We start from the raw sequence: 17,587 nt of genomic DNA on the forward strand, positions 1-17,587 counted from the left end.
TCGCACACACAATCATCACTCCAGGTGACAAAAGCAACGCGTGTCTACGCAATCATCTGCGTTGCATAACGTCCATCTTACAACTTTAGCATGCAACACACGATGGGGAAAGCAGGAGAAAAAATATACGTACGGTATTTCTCTTTATGTGTTAACAACAAGAGGAGTGAATTTTATTCACTGGTGTAAAATATACTATCATGTTCAACAAATATGGTAACACAAAAACATCGTACATCATCAGTATAAGTACAAAGACCTTGTTAGTATATTTCCTGTTTGTATACTTTGTCAAAATGATTATCAGACAAGCGAAGCTAGGCAGGACTGTTTTACTGTATTTTTTTTTTCAATACGTCATGAGCACCGCTCAGCGGAGCTGACACATATTTACATGGCCTTAATCCTTTGTGTGCCTTGGGTGAGGATTGGTACAGAATAACCAATATAATATTGTACGCACTGTTCAAAATCCCTGGAACCGAGTGGTTTAACCAGAACAACTTTAATGAACACGTGAAACACTGACACAATAACAAGACTGCGGGCTTCGCGAAGATCTCAGTCGTATTGTGAAGGCATCACATCGCCCAAACTCTTGACTAGCGGAGAATGTTCGCTCTCAATCACTGATCTTACACTAACAAATTCTTGAAATGACTTTGACGAGTACGACTGTTACACATATTTTTCCTTTTTGATTTCTAGATCCTCGATCATTGCTAAGCAAAACGCAGCCCAAAGTTTTAGCACGTGCTCACGAGGATCAGTTAGATACCATAACAGCTCTCATCAGTTTTTGTACATTGTATTGTATTTGTTTTTATTCAACTTTGTTCAACTGCTTAATTGCACTTAAAAAAATTGAAACACTCACGTGTTACCATGGTGATTCATCGGTAAGACAGTTAACAGCTTTTTCAACTCTCTGATCATCACAATCTTACATTCACATTGATCTTCGAATCGAAGAGATTGCCAAAGTTTACGACAGGGTTAAAGTGACTGCTGATCATTACAAAAAACAAACAAGCAAACAAACAACAAACAAGATGCTGATTTCAAATTCCACACAGAAGATTAATGAGTGTAATAAACTTAGAGGCCTACCTGTTTTTGCAGTCGTTTGATAATGCTGCTGTGTCAAACTAAAGAATTTAATAACAGGGTTCACGAAGACTACGATGTTTGTGTTCCTGAAAACACTGCTTAGTTCGTAAGACTTTGAATGACTGAACTTCTGCGTTTTATTTTGTTAGGTCCTCACGTTCCTACAGGTAGGGCCTGTAGGGGTTCCTTGAACGTTGGCAGTAAGTGATGTTTACGCATTTCTTTGAATGCTGACACTAGATTTGATGTCGACATTAATCGGCATTGGGTTATACAAAATGTTACATCTAAAGCAGGGATGGAGGCACAGCTATACCAATCTGGAAAGAAGAACAGTGGCCAGTGCAACCACCAACCACTGCTGCAGAGACCAGCGGCCGCTCGCCCCGTTACCGGCATAGAGTTGCTCCGGACACATCCCGCAAGTCGACGGGCAAAACATGTTCATGTACTCCGGCTTGCTCTCGCACATGCCTTGTGATTGGTAGATGGAGCAGTAACCGTTGGTGTCCTGGCATTGCGCTGGATTTTGGGGGAGAAAAAAGGAAAGGTGGAGTACATAAATGTCTGTGTAAAGCAGCTACGACAAAAGTCGATGCACAGAGAGTGATTATGCATTGAATGCTCATCAGATAAATGAGATGCATATCAGCTTATTCTTGTACATCCTTGTTTGTTGAAGATGAAGTACTCAAGGATTATTTGTCTGAAAAAGTCAGACTCGAATGCTAACGACATGTAGAAGGGTCATTTTGACATTGTAGGATTCGTGCGCTGATTTTCTTCTTTTTTTTTACCAATAATGAAAAAGGAAAAAATGGATGCAAGTGAAAGTAATGCTCTTTCCCTGACGTAGATGGCGTTTATCTACTAATTGCATTGCGAGTCTCTTGAGCTGAGCGCAATCCTCCGTCACTGCGAAAGTGTATAATGACGATGATAAAAACGAATGAAAATGATAATTATATTGATTACCATAACTAGCACAGTATTGTAATTTGGTTAACTCTCATCATGCAGTCATGATTAGCCATACTGTCAATAATGGTCCTGTAAAATTATGCATCAACATTTCAGTTCCTATGCACGGGAACGTTTCTTACCGACTACCAAAGTACATCCTATACTGAACCGTCAATGAATGATTATACATACCCACCATAATAATGTGGCAAATCCTATTCTGCCTGAAGACAAACATGATTATTATTATTATATACTGGGGCTCGAGTCCATAACTTCAAACCGTAATGTCGAGGCTTACAGAGTTACAAAGACATTTGCATTTTCTCTCGACCTCCTCTATTCCATTTTTTTTTTTTCAATTCTAATCAATCTCATCACATTACTACTCCCATTTTCTTTTCTGTCAATGGACTCATCGCATTCTGATAACTCAGATCATGGTGTAAACAGAATTCTTCGTCACCATCCTTTGCGTCGTCACGTTTCCTTTACATGTTCCACGTTACTTGTGTCACTTGGCCAATTATTAATCTAATCATGATACAGCTATGAGGATAGAGAGGGGGTTTATTGGTTCAAAGCGGTAAGTGAAGCTACGAGTATAGAGGGCCTTTCTTTCGTTTTTTTTTTGTGTGTGTGTTGTTGTTTTTTTTGTGTGTGGTTTTTTGTCTTGTCTTGTTTTGTTTTTGTTTGTTTGTTTGTTTGTTTGTTTTTTGGACCCGGTGTCATCTGGTCATAATTATAAAGTTTGTCCAACTCTGCTCCACTGGGTAACGATTTGGCGGCATCATGCTCTGTTACGCAATAAAGTAGCAAAGGAATAGCTATACGCCATGTTGTGCCCAACTGAAACCGAGTCGGCCAAATTTTGTGTACGGATAGCTTTGTTTTAGCCTACCTTGCGGCACGAGATCAAGAGGCGAGCTGGCCGTGCAGAGTCCGCAGCTCTTTCTGCAGTTGTAGTTCATGTAGCCCGGGTTTAGGTCGCATTGGTCGTAAGCTGCCCAGTCAGGACAGTTTTCATTATAATCCTCGCAACCTGAAAAACAAAAAAGAAGAGGGAGGAAGAATATGAGGCATAAATCAAAAGTACTAATTAGAGAATGTAAGACCAAATTTTGTTCTTGAGTTGCCTTTTCCTTTTGTTATTTCATTTTGCCATTTGAGACGATGGGCGGATATTAAATAATATTCAGCTGCAGGAGCTGGTCTTCCATGGGTTCCAGTTGAATGTGAGGACGGGACCACTTCACCGGGTTAAACACCCTGCTCTTTGCGATGAATGAATGAAAAGTGCGATCTTTTAACGTACATGAGATGTCTTTAGTTTTTCTTTTGATGCTGTTGTTGTTTGCTTGGTGTTTTTTTTTTTCTTTTGTGAGAATCGCTTCTCTACAAAATGATATTCTTCCGAATTTCGTCCTCGCGTATGGGTCTCGGAAGACATTATCTACACTTCAATATACCTTTGAAACACGAATGACTGAGAGAGACACGAAGGTGATTGATGTGGCGACGACAATGACGACGACGACGACGACGACAACGATGATTATATTAATCAAAGTAATAATAAGTGAGGCAGTTTCGTTAAATTTGAAGAAGAATCATCGCTTGTCTTTTCTCTCATTTTATCGCTGTAAGCTGAATCAAACTCAACGCTCAACAGTGGGTTTGATACCACACAAAAACACCATGAGTTAAATGACAACATTATACTTTTATACTTAAAGGGGTCGAATAGTTTTGGTTGAGACCTAACTTTGGGTTTCTAAATTTATCTTTTTTTTGGGGGGGGGGGGTGAGATGGTGAAAATACAATCTCATAAAATATGATACAGCATGTTATTCCAAGAGGGATTCAACGTTTATTGAAAGAAAATTGGTTTTGAAATGGCTGAGATATCAAAAACAGAGCAACCCTATACCTAATAAAACGTGGGGCCCACCTTTAATTAGGATCGCTTTGTTTTACTTTGTTCTTGGATGTCTCAGGTATTCCACTACCAATTTTTCATCTAATAAACTTTGAATTTCTCTTAGAATGGTATTCTCTGTATCATTATTTCATAAGTGGTTTCTTGGTATCTCGCAAAAAGTTAAAAAGCCCAATCTTCACCTCCACCAATACTTCCTAAATTATACAAGTAATAAGAAGTATAATTAGAATTCTATTAGTAATAATGAAGTATAAGTCGAAGAGGTTAGCATTTCCCAGGTGTTTAAGGCAGTGAAGTCACATAATGAAATTCAAAGTAGGTAAAAATTCCAGGCAGTCCCAGTTGGCTATAAATACCCGTGTCAGTGAGCAGTAAGCATCTTTTCAAAGGGAATACGGCTTTAAACAGACAGACCAGCAACACCATGCAGTATTGGGTGCAATGCAGACAATTAGCTCACTGGTCCTTCTCATCATACAGACAAGCAATAAATAAAGCACAATCATTGCTGTTCCAAAGGCACGGAGCATTCTTATACGTATGGACATCTCAAGTCAAGCAATTAAGCAGAACATCAGCATACAGTATAAGGGCCCACCAGTTTTGACTTCTGTACAGTGTTGTAAAGGGAGGGTTCAGAACTGAAGAGTATCGATCAAATGAGATGCTGGGTGGGAACCTCTTCGACTTATACTTCATTATTACTAATAGAATTCTAATTATACTTCTTATTACTTGTATAATTTAGGAATTCTATTACGTAATACTCGTATAAGTCTTCAGAGGTTAGCATGTTCAAAGTTCCGTACAGAAGTCAGTCTAGTGGCATGAGTGAGGGCAAGAGGACAAGAAGGATGATGGACAGTTTTCACAACAAGGTTGAAACTTTGGTCATGACTCCTCATGCATAGAGAATGTCTATCGATGGTGACACACATTGTCGCAAACAAGAGAAGAACTCGAGCAAAGTTTGCTTGAGAACCTACTAGTATAAGGTGCAAGGCATAGGTTTTGAGTATGATATCATTTTGATACCTTGCGTGCTTTAACTGGAGCAGGATTAAGCATGATAGCGCACAGACAAATTAATCAAATACAATGGGCCTCTTGTACCGATTTTCCAATCAAGACATAATCCTAATCATGTTCCTTAATATTCATGTACATTTGAAGGAAGAATTAGACATTAACCAGTTCATACTCGGCATAGTAATATTGCAGCAATAATTAGAGGCAAGTCCATTGCATTTTGGGTTGATATTAGAGTTTAAATTCATCAGTTTGGTGGACCGAATCTCCTAAACGAGTGGCCGAATAATGTGTCGCCATTTTCCAATGCACAACGTAACGTGATTTATGGTCTTGTGTCTTATCTGACTCGTATTATGACATTGTTCTTAACTGAGATATTAATATACAGGTATACACATACTAACACAATTTACATGTATCTTTCTAACTCAGCAGAACTGAGAATTGTTGAACTAATGTGGAATCGATTGTTAGAAGGTAGAAGGTGCAAAATGTACCAGCGTTCGTCCAGTCAGTTGTGGACAAGATTTCATTATGACCTTTATACTTCATGCGCGAAAGTTTAGAAGTTGCGGCGCTTCTGTAGCTATGAGCTGAGAATGTGATACAACTTTCATATTAGCATCCGTGGATGTCTTACCAGACCAGAGTCTGGGATGAACGCGGGATGACTGTGCTCCCAAATCCTTATGTATATGAACACGAGGTACGTCCTGTGGTACCCTATCATACTGATCTCGAAGACAGAACAAACTCGGTACATGTTCCCATAGCAACAATACATTCATACCTAATTGTATGCAGCAGTCAGTACAGTGTACAGGGATGTATACGTACAGCTATTGACAGTATATTAGTTATATTTTAAGTGTTTATACAAGCAGCTGCGAGGGACTGGCTTTCAGCCTCCGCTCCAAGGTGCTTGTCGTCACCGATTTGTTGGGATGTTTCGGAGAAATTATGAGTTTGCTTTCTGAACTTGCTCGTTGGAGATGTTCTGTGCATTTAATATACTCATGAAGAGTTGATCGGAACACAGAGTTTAGGGTTGGAGGTAAAAGAAGGCACTTTAATTACCTGGTTAGAGATATACCTTCCATATCTCTAATGTGCAAACGTGGCATCATCTTCCGGTAATGCCATAAGAACTAGATGTCTCAGCATTTGTGTACGTTTTGCCGAAACGAGCTAGGAAAGTTGTTTTTGGCTCAAGGCACTGAAGGAATCTGTAGTTCATAGGTATCTTGAAACGATAAAAAGTGATTCAATACAATTGAGACATCCCAAGCGTTGTTGTATTTAGGCTTGCGAGGGTCGGAGTTAGATACGCCCTTCATAAGTCTGACTATAGGGGCTGTTTGCCTATGTCATAGCTCTCGGTTTCAGGTAGTATGGAAGACCGAGCAGGTCTATGAGTAAAAAAAATCGTGGAGTGGGCTTTGTTGAAAGCTATGCTATAGGCTTAGATGTTGACAACGTGTTCTGTAGACGGGTTAAAAAGGATCACAAGATTGTTCAGAATACAGACATTGCTACTGTCTTCAAGCACCCTCATTTGTTTTGTTTATTGGTATTGTCTCGCCATGACGATGAAAGGAGTTTTGCAATGTGCTGCGATGTGTCTGCCACTTGTCATCGCTAGCAGAGAGCACCCATGCAGGCGGCTAGTGTGAGCTGGAGGCTCGTCGGTGGGTGAGGGTGTGGGGCAAGAATTTTCTCTTGGAGTAATAGAGGTGGGGCTATTCGCATTTTGAGCGATAATGAGACCCATGGCTGCCGCCACCATTGGGGCAGTGAGGATTGCTCAGGTCACCTTGTTCAGTTGAAGCTTGTGGAGGACTGAAAACATTCTAGGGTAAGGAAAAAGGCATCAAAATTCAGGGCAATAAAACTTGGCTTCCATTGCCATGAGGAGTGTTGCTAATCCATATGTAGAGTTTGTGGGTTGTGTGGTGAAAAACATGTAAAATAGTAATTAGTTGTTCATGTCTCTGCGAGACAAGCAGAAAACTTCAGAATTGTCTACATCTGTTGAATGTGAAGCTGATATCCAATTGCTAGACACCAATGCCAATGTTGGCCGTGAATTCGTTCGGGTCAGGTATGCTACTAGCTGTAGAAATGTCTGACCGAATTATGAATAAGCACATTTTTTTGTACACGAGCCACACAGGGCTTCAAGACCGTTCTGAATTGCAAGAGGTTCACACACATTGCTATGCGGGGAATTCTGTTTGGCACTCCAGACTCTCTGGGCAAAGGAATTGTCATTGTTCAGAATTAACTATTCTCCATACTGAGATGCAAGCATCGCTTGAAATTATCATGCTAATGAAGGTGGAAAATAATTCTTTGTCTTGCGAGACAGCCACCACCAAAGAATGTTTTGTATCGCATGACTAGATAACGATACCAAACTTCGTGTCGATGTCATCTTCTGCTTTACGCAGAGCATTAGTTGATTTATTTTTTCTAGTCCCAAGTGACGAGAATGTAAATTTCTTTGTGGAAGGCATTAAAATCCCGAAATTTGGTTTCGTTGCCATACAAGATTGAATTTCCAAGGGCAGTAACCTTGTCAATCTTGTTCTGAGGAAAAAACTGAAAATCATTTGCTGGGAATTAATATGAGAACCAAGGAAGGTCTCGACGTGCTTTGGGTTGAAACTGGATTTGTCGAAATCCTTACTGAAACTCTTTAAGGGTGACAAGTTGATCATTGGCTTTGTCAAGACACTCTTCTCTGGTGTGAGAAAGAATATGGATATCATCGAAATAGGTGATTGTTCTAATGCCACTACTCACCGAGGCAAAGACAGGTTTCATAACTTTAAGGAAATTCTGTGGGGTCGAATTAAGGCCAGATGAAAGGCACTGAAGGAATGCAGTGAAAATACTACTTAGTATTTCCATTTGAAAGCTTGATGAACAAGGTGAACGGATACGGATAAATATGCACCCTTTGGAGGGGCAAAATTAAGGCCGTAATAAAGCGAAACTGTTCCACTCTGCAGTGTTCGTATGTTACAAATTTGTTCAAGTTTTTCAAATTTATGATTGGACTTAGGCCGCCAGTCTTTGGTAGCGCTAGAATAGAGTTGATACTCCATGTGAGGAATCTCTCTAATAGCTTGCTTTGCGAGAATGTTCGGAGACAATTCTTCATGGGTTGCCTTTTCCTCCTCGGCTAGATGTACACTTTGTAGAGGAAAAATTTATTGGTATGGGGTTAAATGAAATTATTGGCTTCATAGCCAAATATTGTGGCCAATATCCAAGGCTCGGGAATTATTTTGACCAGTCATCTTTGGAAAGCTTGAGATTTCCAGCACTGAACGTTTTTGGACAGTACTCATCCTTTTTTTTTTTTTTTACTTTTTTTTTTTTTGCTGGCTTGCGTAGAGACATTCATGACACACGATGTATGCTTATGTGACACTTGTCAATTTTTCTCAGATGTCTTTCTGAACAACTTTCTACCAAGTGGAATCGACTTGCTGCGCAAGTGTTGTTGAGAAGGGTTGAGAAGGGGTTTCAAGATACCTCGATGGTGCATGCTCAGATCATACGATAAGCAAAGCCCGGGAGTGTCAGGCCATCGATGGTGACATGAGTTGTTAAAATTCTCGTTGTGTCAATTGCATGGATGATTATCCGTGCATGATCTGTGGATTTCAGAAAGGATTTATCTATGTGGTAGAAGTCCTTTCACTACATTTTGTTGTAGAAGTTGGGAGCTCACAAGACCCAAGGCCTCGTGAAGGAGGATCGCCCAAATTTTGCTCTTAATTTTTGGTGTGAGAACTGCTTGGGCATTCGATGGCAATTGAGCATTTGCTTCGCGATTTTATAGAGCACTTACCTTCTGATATGGGCAGTGTGACTGCCGTCATTAGCAAATCAGCCAATTTTTAAATTTGGCCCAAATGAGATCAGAATTTAAGTTAAAATCAAATTTGGTACCAGGCTTTGAAAGAGTTTGGCTGTAAGGACATGGCATCCGGATCAATTCGGTTGTCAAAATGACCATAACCACAAGGGCAGAGTCAAGGTCACCCATACAGGGCAACGCAATCAGTTTTGCCAGGAAGGAGGCTGACATGAGAATATCGTCGTCTGTTGAGCTGCCGATGGGGATGGCTAGCTCGCTGAAGTCTTCGATGGGCGGGGCAGCGCCCCTGTCCCCGCGGACATGGCTCGCATGTCCGGACTAATCGCCGGGAGGAGAAGCTCTCCTGCACCAGCTGGCATGGCTCGCATGCCGTTTGTCATTACCACGGTGTGGCTCCGCCATATCCATGAAGCGGGAGAGTATCTCGGTCTCTCTAGTTGAGCTTCAAGGCGGCCTTCCATGCCCTGATCTCCCCGCGGGGATGGGGGCTGAGAGGTAGCGTCGTCTTCCTGATCACTAGACATTGGAGTTTGAGATGTATAATCAGGGAGGTGTCTCACCTCCCTGGTATAATTCACTGCCGTCACACTTGAAAAAGATGCTTACTGCTCACTGACACGGGTATTTATAGCCAACTGGGACTGCCTGGAATTTTTACCTACTTTGAATTTCATTATGTGACTTCACTGCCTTAAACACCTGGGAAATGCTAACCTCTGAAGACTTATACGAGTATTACGTAATAGAATAATTATCATCCCTTTATTAAGTTGAACTTTCGACAGTAGATGGCGCTATGCACTTACTTTTCATGAGGCCTTCACTGCACTGCCCACACGATTTCGGGCAATTCGTCAGCATGTAGTCTGGGTTAGCCGAACACTGGTCGTATCGAGCCCACAGGGCGCAGTTGTCGTTCAGGTCCACGCAGTTTTCTGTGCATAGAAGAGAGCACACATCGTTTTAATAAGGGATGATTTCATCGTAACGACATTCAACCCTGTGGCCAATTACATGCCAAAACATGAATTACTGCTTTACAATAAAATCTGCAGTCAGTGGTTGGGTGCAGTGATACCACTTATTTCATCGTGCGAACGTTCACAATTTCGTTTCTTAGTTTAGTTGCTACTATTCAAATTGCTACTTGGCATAAGTTAACATATTTTCATAAATTCATTGTTTTGCACTTTCAAACTAAGTACATGCACCTGTTGTATCTAATTGGTATGTTTAGGACTGGAATTATCTTTATTCCCTATATCCTGAACTGACTTCCGCTGACAATTGTGTCACGGTTTACAATTATTATTAGAATCACAGTCGGGGGGGGGGGGGGGTCAACTCGGTTTCAGTCAGTCACAATATCATGATGGCGTGTGTATCCCTTTGTTACATGCTTTGCCTAACAAAGGATCATGTCGCCATCATGCTACACATAAGAGCAGAGTGCAGGTTTTCAGCCAACCTCAGCGGTGTTTTGATGGCTCTGGTTAAACTTTAAGAGTAGCGCCCTCATAAGAGCATAGAGCTACTATAGAAGCTCCATGATGAGAGCTTGGACTTTCACCTGGCTGTTGCTCGTGGAAGTGATCTTTGTGGCCACTGGGGTCTAGGGCAACTACCCCCTGGGCAATTACCCCAAACCCTTCCCCTGATCCTAACCCTAATCTTAATTCTGAACCTAATCCTAAACCTAACTCAAGCTCTAACCCTAATCCCGATCTTTACTCTAATCTTATCACTAACCAGTATTTAGTCGGGGGTAATTGTGGGGGGGGGGGGGGGGTAATTGCCTTGATACTGGCCACTGGTAGAGAACGTTATAAAGGGACTCTTGGTCTCTGGCTGCAGGATGTGTGAAGCACCCTCTTCACACACTCATGAAAGCGTATCAGGGCAATTGCCCCCCGAGGACAATCACCCCCCCCCCCCCCCGGCTAAATGCTGGTTAGTGATAAGGTTAGAGTAAAGATTAGGGTAAGGGTTGGGTTTTAGGATCAGAATTTGGGGTAGGGTTAGGATTAGGTTCAGGATTAGGATTAAGGTTAAGGTCAGGGGAAGGGTCTGGGGTAATTGTCCAAGGGGTAATTGCCCTAAATCCCATGAAAGAGTTTCGGCTGCTTTATTGGTGCCTTTTGATTTTGTCTGGTGTCTTTGTTTGTTTGTTTGTTTGTCTGTCTGTCTGTCTGTCTGTCTGTCCATCATTCTCACCTGTTACGACGTCACACTGGTTGCAGCTGACTTGACAATTTGGCAGCATCCACGACGGATTGGCTTCACATTCACCAATGCTTGCCCAGTATTCACAGCTTTCGTCCATATCCCTGCAGTCTATCAACACGAAGAAAATAAAGCAGAGGAGATGTTAGACCGAAAAACAAGGTAACAAAGTTTCAAATAAACAACGGCGCCTTTCAGATACAGGTCATTATAAAAGCAATGTCTTTTGTATGGTCACACTTAAATCATTTTCAAGGTTTTAGTGAACATGAAAATAAAAACAGGACGGGAGTTTTGTAGCGTCAGTAAATTGAGATGAAGACTCGTTTCAGTTTTCTCTTTGGTGCTTGTGATTGCACCAGGCGATTTATTGTTTCCCCGCAGTAGTTTTCTTCAAGTACACAGAAATTAATGGGTTGAATTAACTTCACAAACTAGTTTATTACTCTGGGATTGCTCGAGAACGCAAGCCCATAACATCATAATATGGGGGAAAAATCATACAATCATATTAAGACGTCATATGATTGAAAGGATTCTATTATAATTTGATGTAACGCTAAGTAATATCTGAATAATTTAAATCTGCCTCAATACTCACTTTCATTGCCTCCGCCGGTGCCTGATGAGAAAACAGGAAGAAAAAAAAAAGGGATATGAGAGCGATTCGTCAAAAACAAAGATCACAGAAGAGTCTACGCGTTCTGCTTTTGAGACATGTTCGTTGCAGTACAAATTACAGCATTACAGATTAAAGTTTACTACTGTTTTCAAAAGGGGTGGGGCGTAGGTGTGATGTCTCTCTGTTTTTTTCAAGCGGAGAAAAAAAGAACGGTCATTTATTTGCATATATTCCTGACATCGGTAACCATGTATTCATTCATTCGTTAGTTCGTTCCTATAGTTTATTCATTCATTATCCATCTCCAACAAAACATGTAAATATCTTTTTTAACAGAAGATAAGTGCATATATTGACATTTCAAAGTATATAATAACCTTATGCCATTGACAACTTAAGTGAAATTAAGAACGACAAAAACATTTTGAATCTAGGAAAATGCTGGGCTGGGGAGGAATGCTAAAAGAGCAGCATAAGATTGCAATTACGACCGCATGAGACATGAGGCATGCACGAAGCCACAAAAATTACTCTCTGATACCTGTATCGGGTTGGCAGACGTCGCAGCTGATAAGACAATTGGCCAGCATCCACTGGGGGTTACGCTGACAGAAACCCGCTTCGGCCCAGTCCGGACAGTATTCATTCTTGTCAACACAATCATCTGGGTCTAAACAATTAATGGGGACATAAGGACAGATGAATCAAGAAGATAAATAGATAGATAGAGAGAGAGAGAGAGAGAAACCTTAAACTTCTGACGAATGGTAGGGATTGACGATGTTTTATGGGAAGCTTTATTTTTGCCGGCAAGTTAAAAAAAAAAAAAAAAATCAAACGAACGAACAGGCCGCAATTGAGAAACACAGCAAGCACATAGTCAACTTTAATTGACGTTATTATGTGTAACATTCTATTCTCTGTCCTTCATTCTGTTGGTCATCCTCTCTCCATGTACATTTTACATATTTACATATTTACACATTTTACATACATATTTACATATTACCTTCACAGAGATACATTACACCTGATCCACAGAGGGCGGCATTTATTCAAATTGCTGTGCAATCGTCGAATGCCTGACGTCACTATTAAGATAAGCAACAGATTTGCCAAAACTGTGTACTTAAGCAGATGTGAAATAAAATTTAATTTCTACACCCCATTATAGGAGAGAAATGGTGCCAATTTCAGAAAATTCTTGAGTGCACAGAATTAACGTTTTCATACTGTGGAACTGATAATAATTTAATCCCCACAATTGACGCTTTATAACATTGCATCTCTGAAAGTGCTGAAGCAGTATAGGAATGGGGACATCCGTGTATTTCCCAGTGTTTTGCCTGAATCCGTAATAGCGGACTGCACTCGATTGGTACGCATTGGTACTTTATCTTATATGATCGTATTGTGTGTTGATAATCTTGGTGTTCAAACATTAATCGTCATGGTTACAACTCATTCTTACTTGTAGGGTTTGTCCCATCATCTCCACCGCCACCGGTGTTGCCTGCGAAAAAAAGAAAAAAAAAGTAGATAACGAACGAACGACTGACTGACTGACTGACTGAATACATGGTTACCGATATCATGAATATGTATATATGCAAATTAATATATACATGATACGTTCGAGGAAACTCCAAGATGGAGAAGTTTCCAGATAGGAGATCGCATACATGAATGAAATAACCAATCAATCAATCTATGTATATATATTTATGTATATTCGTATATACATCTTTATAACGACATGTGTATCCAAATTCACATAAAGGATCATGGCAATTGAATTCATTTGCCCATCTTGATAAAGTTCTTGGCTTAAAATCCAAAACAATGGATAATAGATAAATGGACTAGAGAATGGCTAAATGGGTTTCAAGAATATGCATCCAGGGTTATCTTTGCTACTTTCATTTTATCGTCATAATTGTACAGATGTAATGATTATTCCTGCTCTTACTTGACTGCCGCAAGCACGGCAAGCATCAATAGAATATAGTTAGAGACATTGTTGTATTTTCGTGAATGGTAAACGGCAAAAGTGGCATGACAAAATGCCATTATAAAAAAAAAAATGATATGAAGGGGCTTGCAAGAGCTACACCTGTTGCGATATGGAGTGTGGCAAGAGAGATGCCGAATAAAGGGAACGGTAGAAGTGCTCAGCGTTTTCCATTTTTTTTTTGGGGCCATGTTTGTATAGCATACTACAAAAGGTGCAAAAGTGGGGACTTCGTAGTTATATGCTAATAATGATTCTTTTCGGGTGCCATTTTCTTTGGTTCGTCTCCCTCTACAAATTGAATTTGTTACGATCGCAACTGCTGATCTGTCGGAAAAAAAGGAACCGGTGGGACTCGAACCTGTCATCTACTGCTTTCCGACAAGTTTGTTAATTTACAGATCAGCAGTTGCGATCTTAACAAATCTAATTTGTAGAGGGAGACAAAGTGAAGAAAATGGCACCTGAACCTTCACCCCTTTGAATAATATCTTTCTTTCATTTAATGATTATATTCTTCTCTCCCTAGACTCCGCTCAGACGTTAGTCCAAGTGAGATAAAAGCAAGTTAGTCCAAGCCAGTCAACTCTGCACTACTCGAAGAAGGGAAATGACCGCTGCACTCACTGCATTCATAGAGGATATTGATTTCGTCGATGTCAACGTTGCTGAAATCGGACCGGTAGTCGAGTCGCACTCTCTGGTCGCGTGCGACGATGGTCGGTTGGCCGTTGGAGCTGAAGGCGGTCATGTGGTAGTGCATGACGGAGAAGTAGTCGTACGAAGTGCCAAGGTGGTCGATCCGGGTCAGATCGTACTTGTCGAAGTTGTATTCGAGCCCTGCGAATTTTGAATCGGACAATAGTTGTGAAAGTCATGGCACTCTTGCTTGACTCAGCTGCTATCGATACTACGGAGATGATCACAACCGATACTGCAGAGGAAATGTGTCCCTCGTTTACAAGTGATTTGACGCAGAAAGCTCATTCTTGGTTATTGCTGTGTATCACCCGTCTGTTGTACTACACGTACTTAGGTTTAGTTACATTTGCTGGGGGATATAGCTGTATAATCGATACTTGTTGTTGTTGTTGTTGTTTTTTGGTGGGGCTATTTCTGCGTTTGTGCTAATTGAAATCACACTGAGTTAGTAATAGTCAAGCACTATACTGTTAACTAAGATAGCTTATCATGATTATAATAGCTTTAACTATAATAATTGCTAATATTCAAGTTTGGAAATTCTTGAGGTCGTTACCTCTGATGATGTTCTGGGTGTAGATGTACACAAAGCTATCTCGATCAGCTCTGGTCTGCTCGTGCTGGAACCCGATGGCGTGCATGAATTCGTGGATGATGGTGCCCAAATTTGTCGTGCAGCCCACCCCGAGAGACAGCTGCTGGCGTCCGCCGACACGCCCGACTAGTGAATAGCAGCTATATAGGGCATAGAGCAGAGAAATTTACACTTTGTTAAAAAAGCTTATGTCACGTGAAATACCCGTCAATGTGCAATTTGAAGTTTGATGGCTGTTTGATCAAACATAAAGATGCAGAAGATTGACTGGAGACAGCAGCAGAAGGAGAAGAGAAAACGGTGTGTGAGCACAGGAGTAAAGAGTTATACAACGTAGATTCCAAAATGGACAACGGTCATACGTTTAAGTCACTGCGATTCGTTCACACGAAGTCTTATCTTCCAGAATCGCAAGTGCTTTGTCAGTGGAATTTCGCTCTATTCGCTGAAAGGAAAGACCGGCTGATTGTTCTCTTCCTTTTTTAGTTTTTCTCTGTCACGTCGCTGTTATTTTTTGTTGTTTGTTGTTTGTTTTTCTTTTGCTGTTTTCTTACCCGCTGCCAGGAAAGACCTCGACGTAGTCCCGTTGGTTGGTCCGCTGCACAAAGCGAATACACGTGGTGTCGTGGTACCTCTGCATGGCCGTAAGGATGCGCTGGCGAGCCCCGTAGTCTGCATGGCGCGATCATGGTTCGAAAGAAACAAGTGACACTTAATATTCAGACAAAAGAAGGCGAATGGAGTTGTGAGTCGATCGTTGGAAAAGCAATGCTGAGTTGACAAGCAATATCATAGAGTTTGAAAAGCAAGTCTCGGCAAGCTCTTTGGTGGTTGAGGGCAACTTTTTTTAAACCAAAATGTGCAACGAAAACCGTATTACTGAAAAACGACCTATATCAAGTGATCACCTGTCAATGAAGTTACGGAAGAATGTCTGAACTGTAAACCGGATATTATAATGACAGGACTTAGGTTGGAAGTTCAAAGTGTTCATGCAAATGTGCAGTTGAGTTTGCTTCCCGTGGGTCTTACCGAATCGGTTATCGATGGTGTAGGGGACCACCCCATTTGGCCATCTCAATGAGCGGTCGCGTATAGCGTTTCTTCGCGTCCTTCCTCCCTATCAAAAGAAGAAGACAAAGAAAAGAAGCCTTACAAAGTCAGTTCATGCAGAGAATGTTTTACCTAATATGTTCTATTACACATAGAATATGAAAACTGAAATTAGAGGTAGTGTTAGCGATCTGTGATCGTACAGAGAGGGAAGCATAAGATTATCAACATTATCATTCAAAACGAGATGAACTTCGAATAAGTATACCTGCGAACCAATAATAATTGATAAGGATTACGTCAACGATTTCGCAACTGCAATTCCTCCGCAATGGTTGTCGAAACAAAGTTATTACACCGTTGACATAACATTAATGTATTTTTTGTGTGGATTTAACCAAAACGGGATATTTAGTAAAGCTTCTTTGTACAAATGGATTTGAGACTGATAGCAAGGCGTTAACATGATTACACTTAAAAAACAAACAAACCCATAATACGCAGTTGAAGGGTTTATTGTGCATTCTTTGTTTTTCTCTCTCTCTCTTCCTCAAACCTCCGAGGATCGATCGTTGTCTATGTTTCATAATCCTGTCTATTTGATTATACCTCTTTGTCACGTTATTATAGTTTTGTTTCCTGTCGTGTCGTGTCGTCAAGTGGATAGTCATTTTGCTGTCCCAGTCTTGTCTCATGTTATTTATTTTGCTTGCTGTTTTTTTTTGTGTGTGTGTATGTGTTTAACTGTTTGTCCGTCTGTCTCTTAGTGGGCGCCCAAACCTTTTGTGCCGCTTAGTTGCTGTTACATTTTTGAACTGAAGTGAACTGAAGTGAACATCATTGAGTTCCTTAATTTGCATTATTATGACATGTGACTATAATACATAGAGATTATACTGTTTCGAGTGAACACGAAAACCTGTAACATCATTTATACCTCAAGCTCGTAGTCTCATAAAATTCGTGCCATTTTTGCTGGATCTTATTTGAAACCATATCAACTTTGATTTTCAGAGGTTTATTGCAATATTTAAAGAGGAGCTTTACCCAAGATTGGTGGATCATGCTACAGACGTCTATACCAGTGCATGTCAAGAATATCATTGGAGGGATATTAAAGCGAGAGTGAACTTACCGCATCCCCGCAGGGAATGACAATGTCCCCCTCCGAAAGACACGTTGTATCCCCACCAGCTTCTACAATAACAAACAAACAAACGAACAAACAAACAAACAAGGAAATCAGGGGATTTATACAATCAGTACAAAAAGAAATAATAAGGCACAGCACACCTGCGTGTGTGTGTGTGTGTGTGTGTGTGTTTGTAAGGAAGGGTGAATATTGTTGAAGCATGAACTTGGTGTGAAGCAACAGAATGCGATCATGTCACTTTACCCTTGTAATTTGAAACTGATTGTACATGGAACTCTTTTGGTACTC

The 17,587-nt window shown here is 40.7% G+C and overlaps 1 protein-coding gene across 1 annotated transcript; it reads right to left on the reverse strand.

The window, feature by feature from the left end:
- Nucleotides 1-1,115: 1,115 nt before the first annotated feature.
- Nucleotides 1,116-16,180, reverse strand: LOC140232813 (zinc metalloproteinase nas-8-like). The gene is made up of 11 exons (XM_072312929.1): nt 16,126-16,180; nt 15,648-15,765; nt 15,055-15,233; nt 14,424-14,636; nt 13,257-13,298; nt 12,327-12,455; nt 11,765-11,785; nt 11,155-11,274; nt 9,747-9,875; nt 2,975-3,115; nt 1,116-1,632 (listed from the first exon to the last, which is right to left on the reverse strand). The coding sequence occupies exons 2-11, from the start codon at nt 15,731-15,733 to the stop codon at nt 1,421-1,423; spliced, it is 1,272 nt and encodes a 423-aa protein (XP_072169030.1). The 5' UTR covers nt 15,734-15,765; nt 16,126-16,180; the 3' UTR covers nt 1,116-1,420.
- Between the last annotated feature and the right edge of the window lie 1,407 nt (nt 16,181-17,587).

The sequence above is a fragment of the Diadema setosum genome, chromosome 9 (genome assembly GCF_964275005.1).
Source record: "Diadema setosum chromosome 9, eeDiaSeto1, whole genome shotgun sequence".
In the NCBI taxonomy this organism is placed as follows: Eukaryota; Metazoa; Echinodermata; class Echinoidea; order Diadematoida; family Diadematidae; genus Diadema; species Diadema setosum.

What these genes read in the sequence shown, in the direction of transcription:
- LOC140232813 (XM_072312929.1), bottom strand. Translation starts at nt 15,733, where the DNA reads ATGCAGAGGTACCACGACACCACGTGTATTCGCTTTGTGCAGCGGACC. An exon ending in CACCGGCGGAGGCAATGAAA is followed by an intron (nt 11,275 to 11,764) that starts GTGAGTATTGAG and finishes TCGTGTTGATAG; the next exon opens with ACTGCAGGGATATGGACGAA. An exon ending in CCAGTGTGACGTCGTAACAG is followed by an intron (nt 9,876 to 11,154) that starts GTGAGAATGATG and finishes TTCTATGCACAG; the next exon opens with AAAACTGCGTGGACCTGAAC.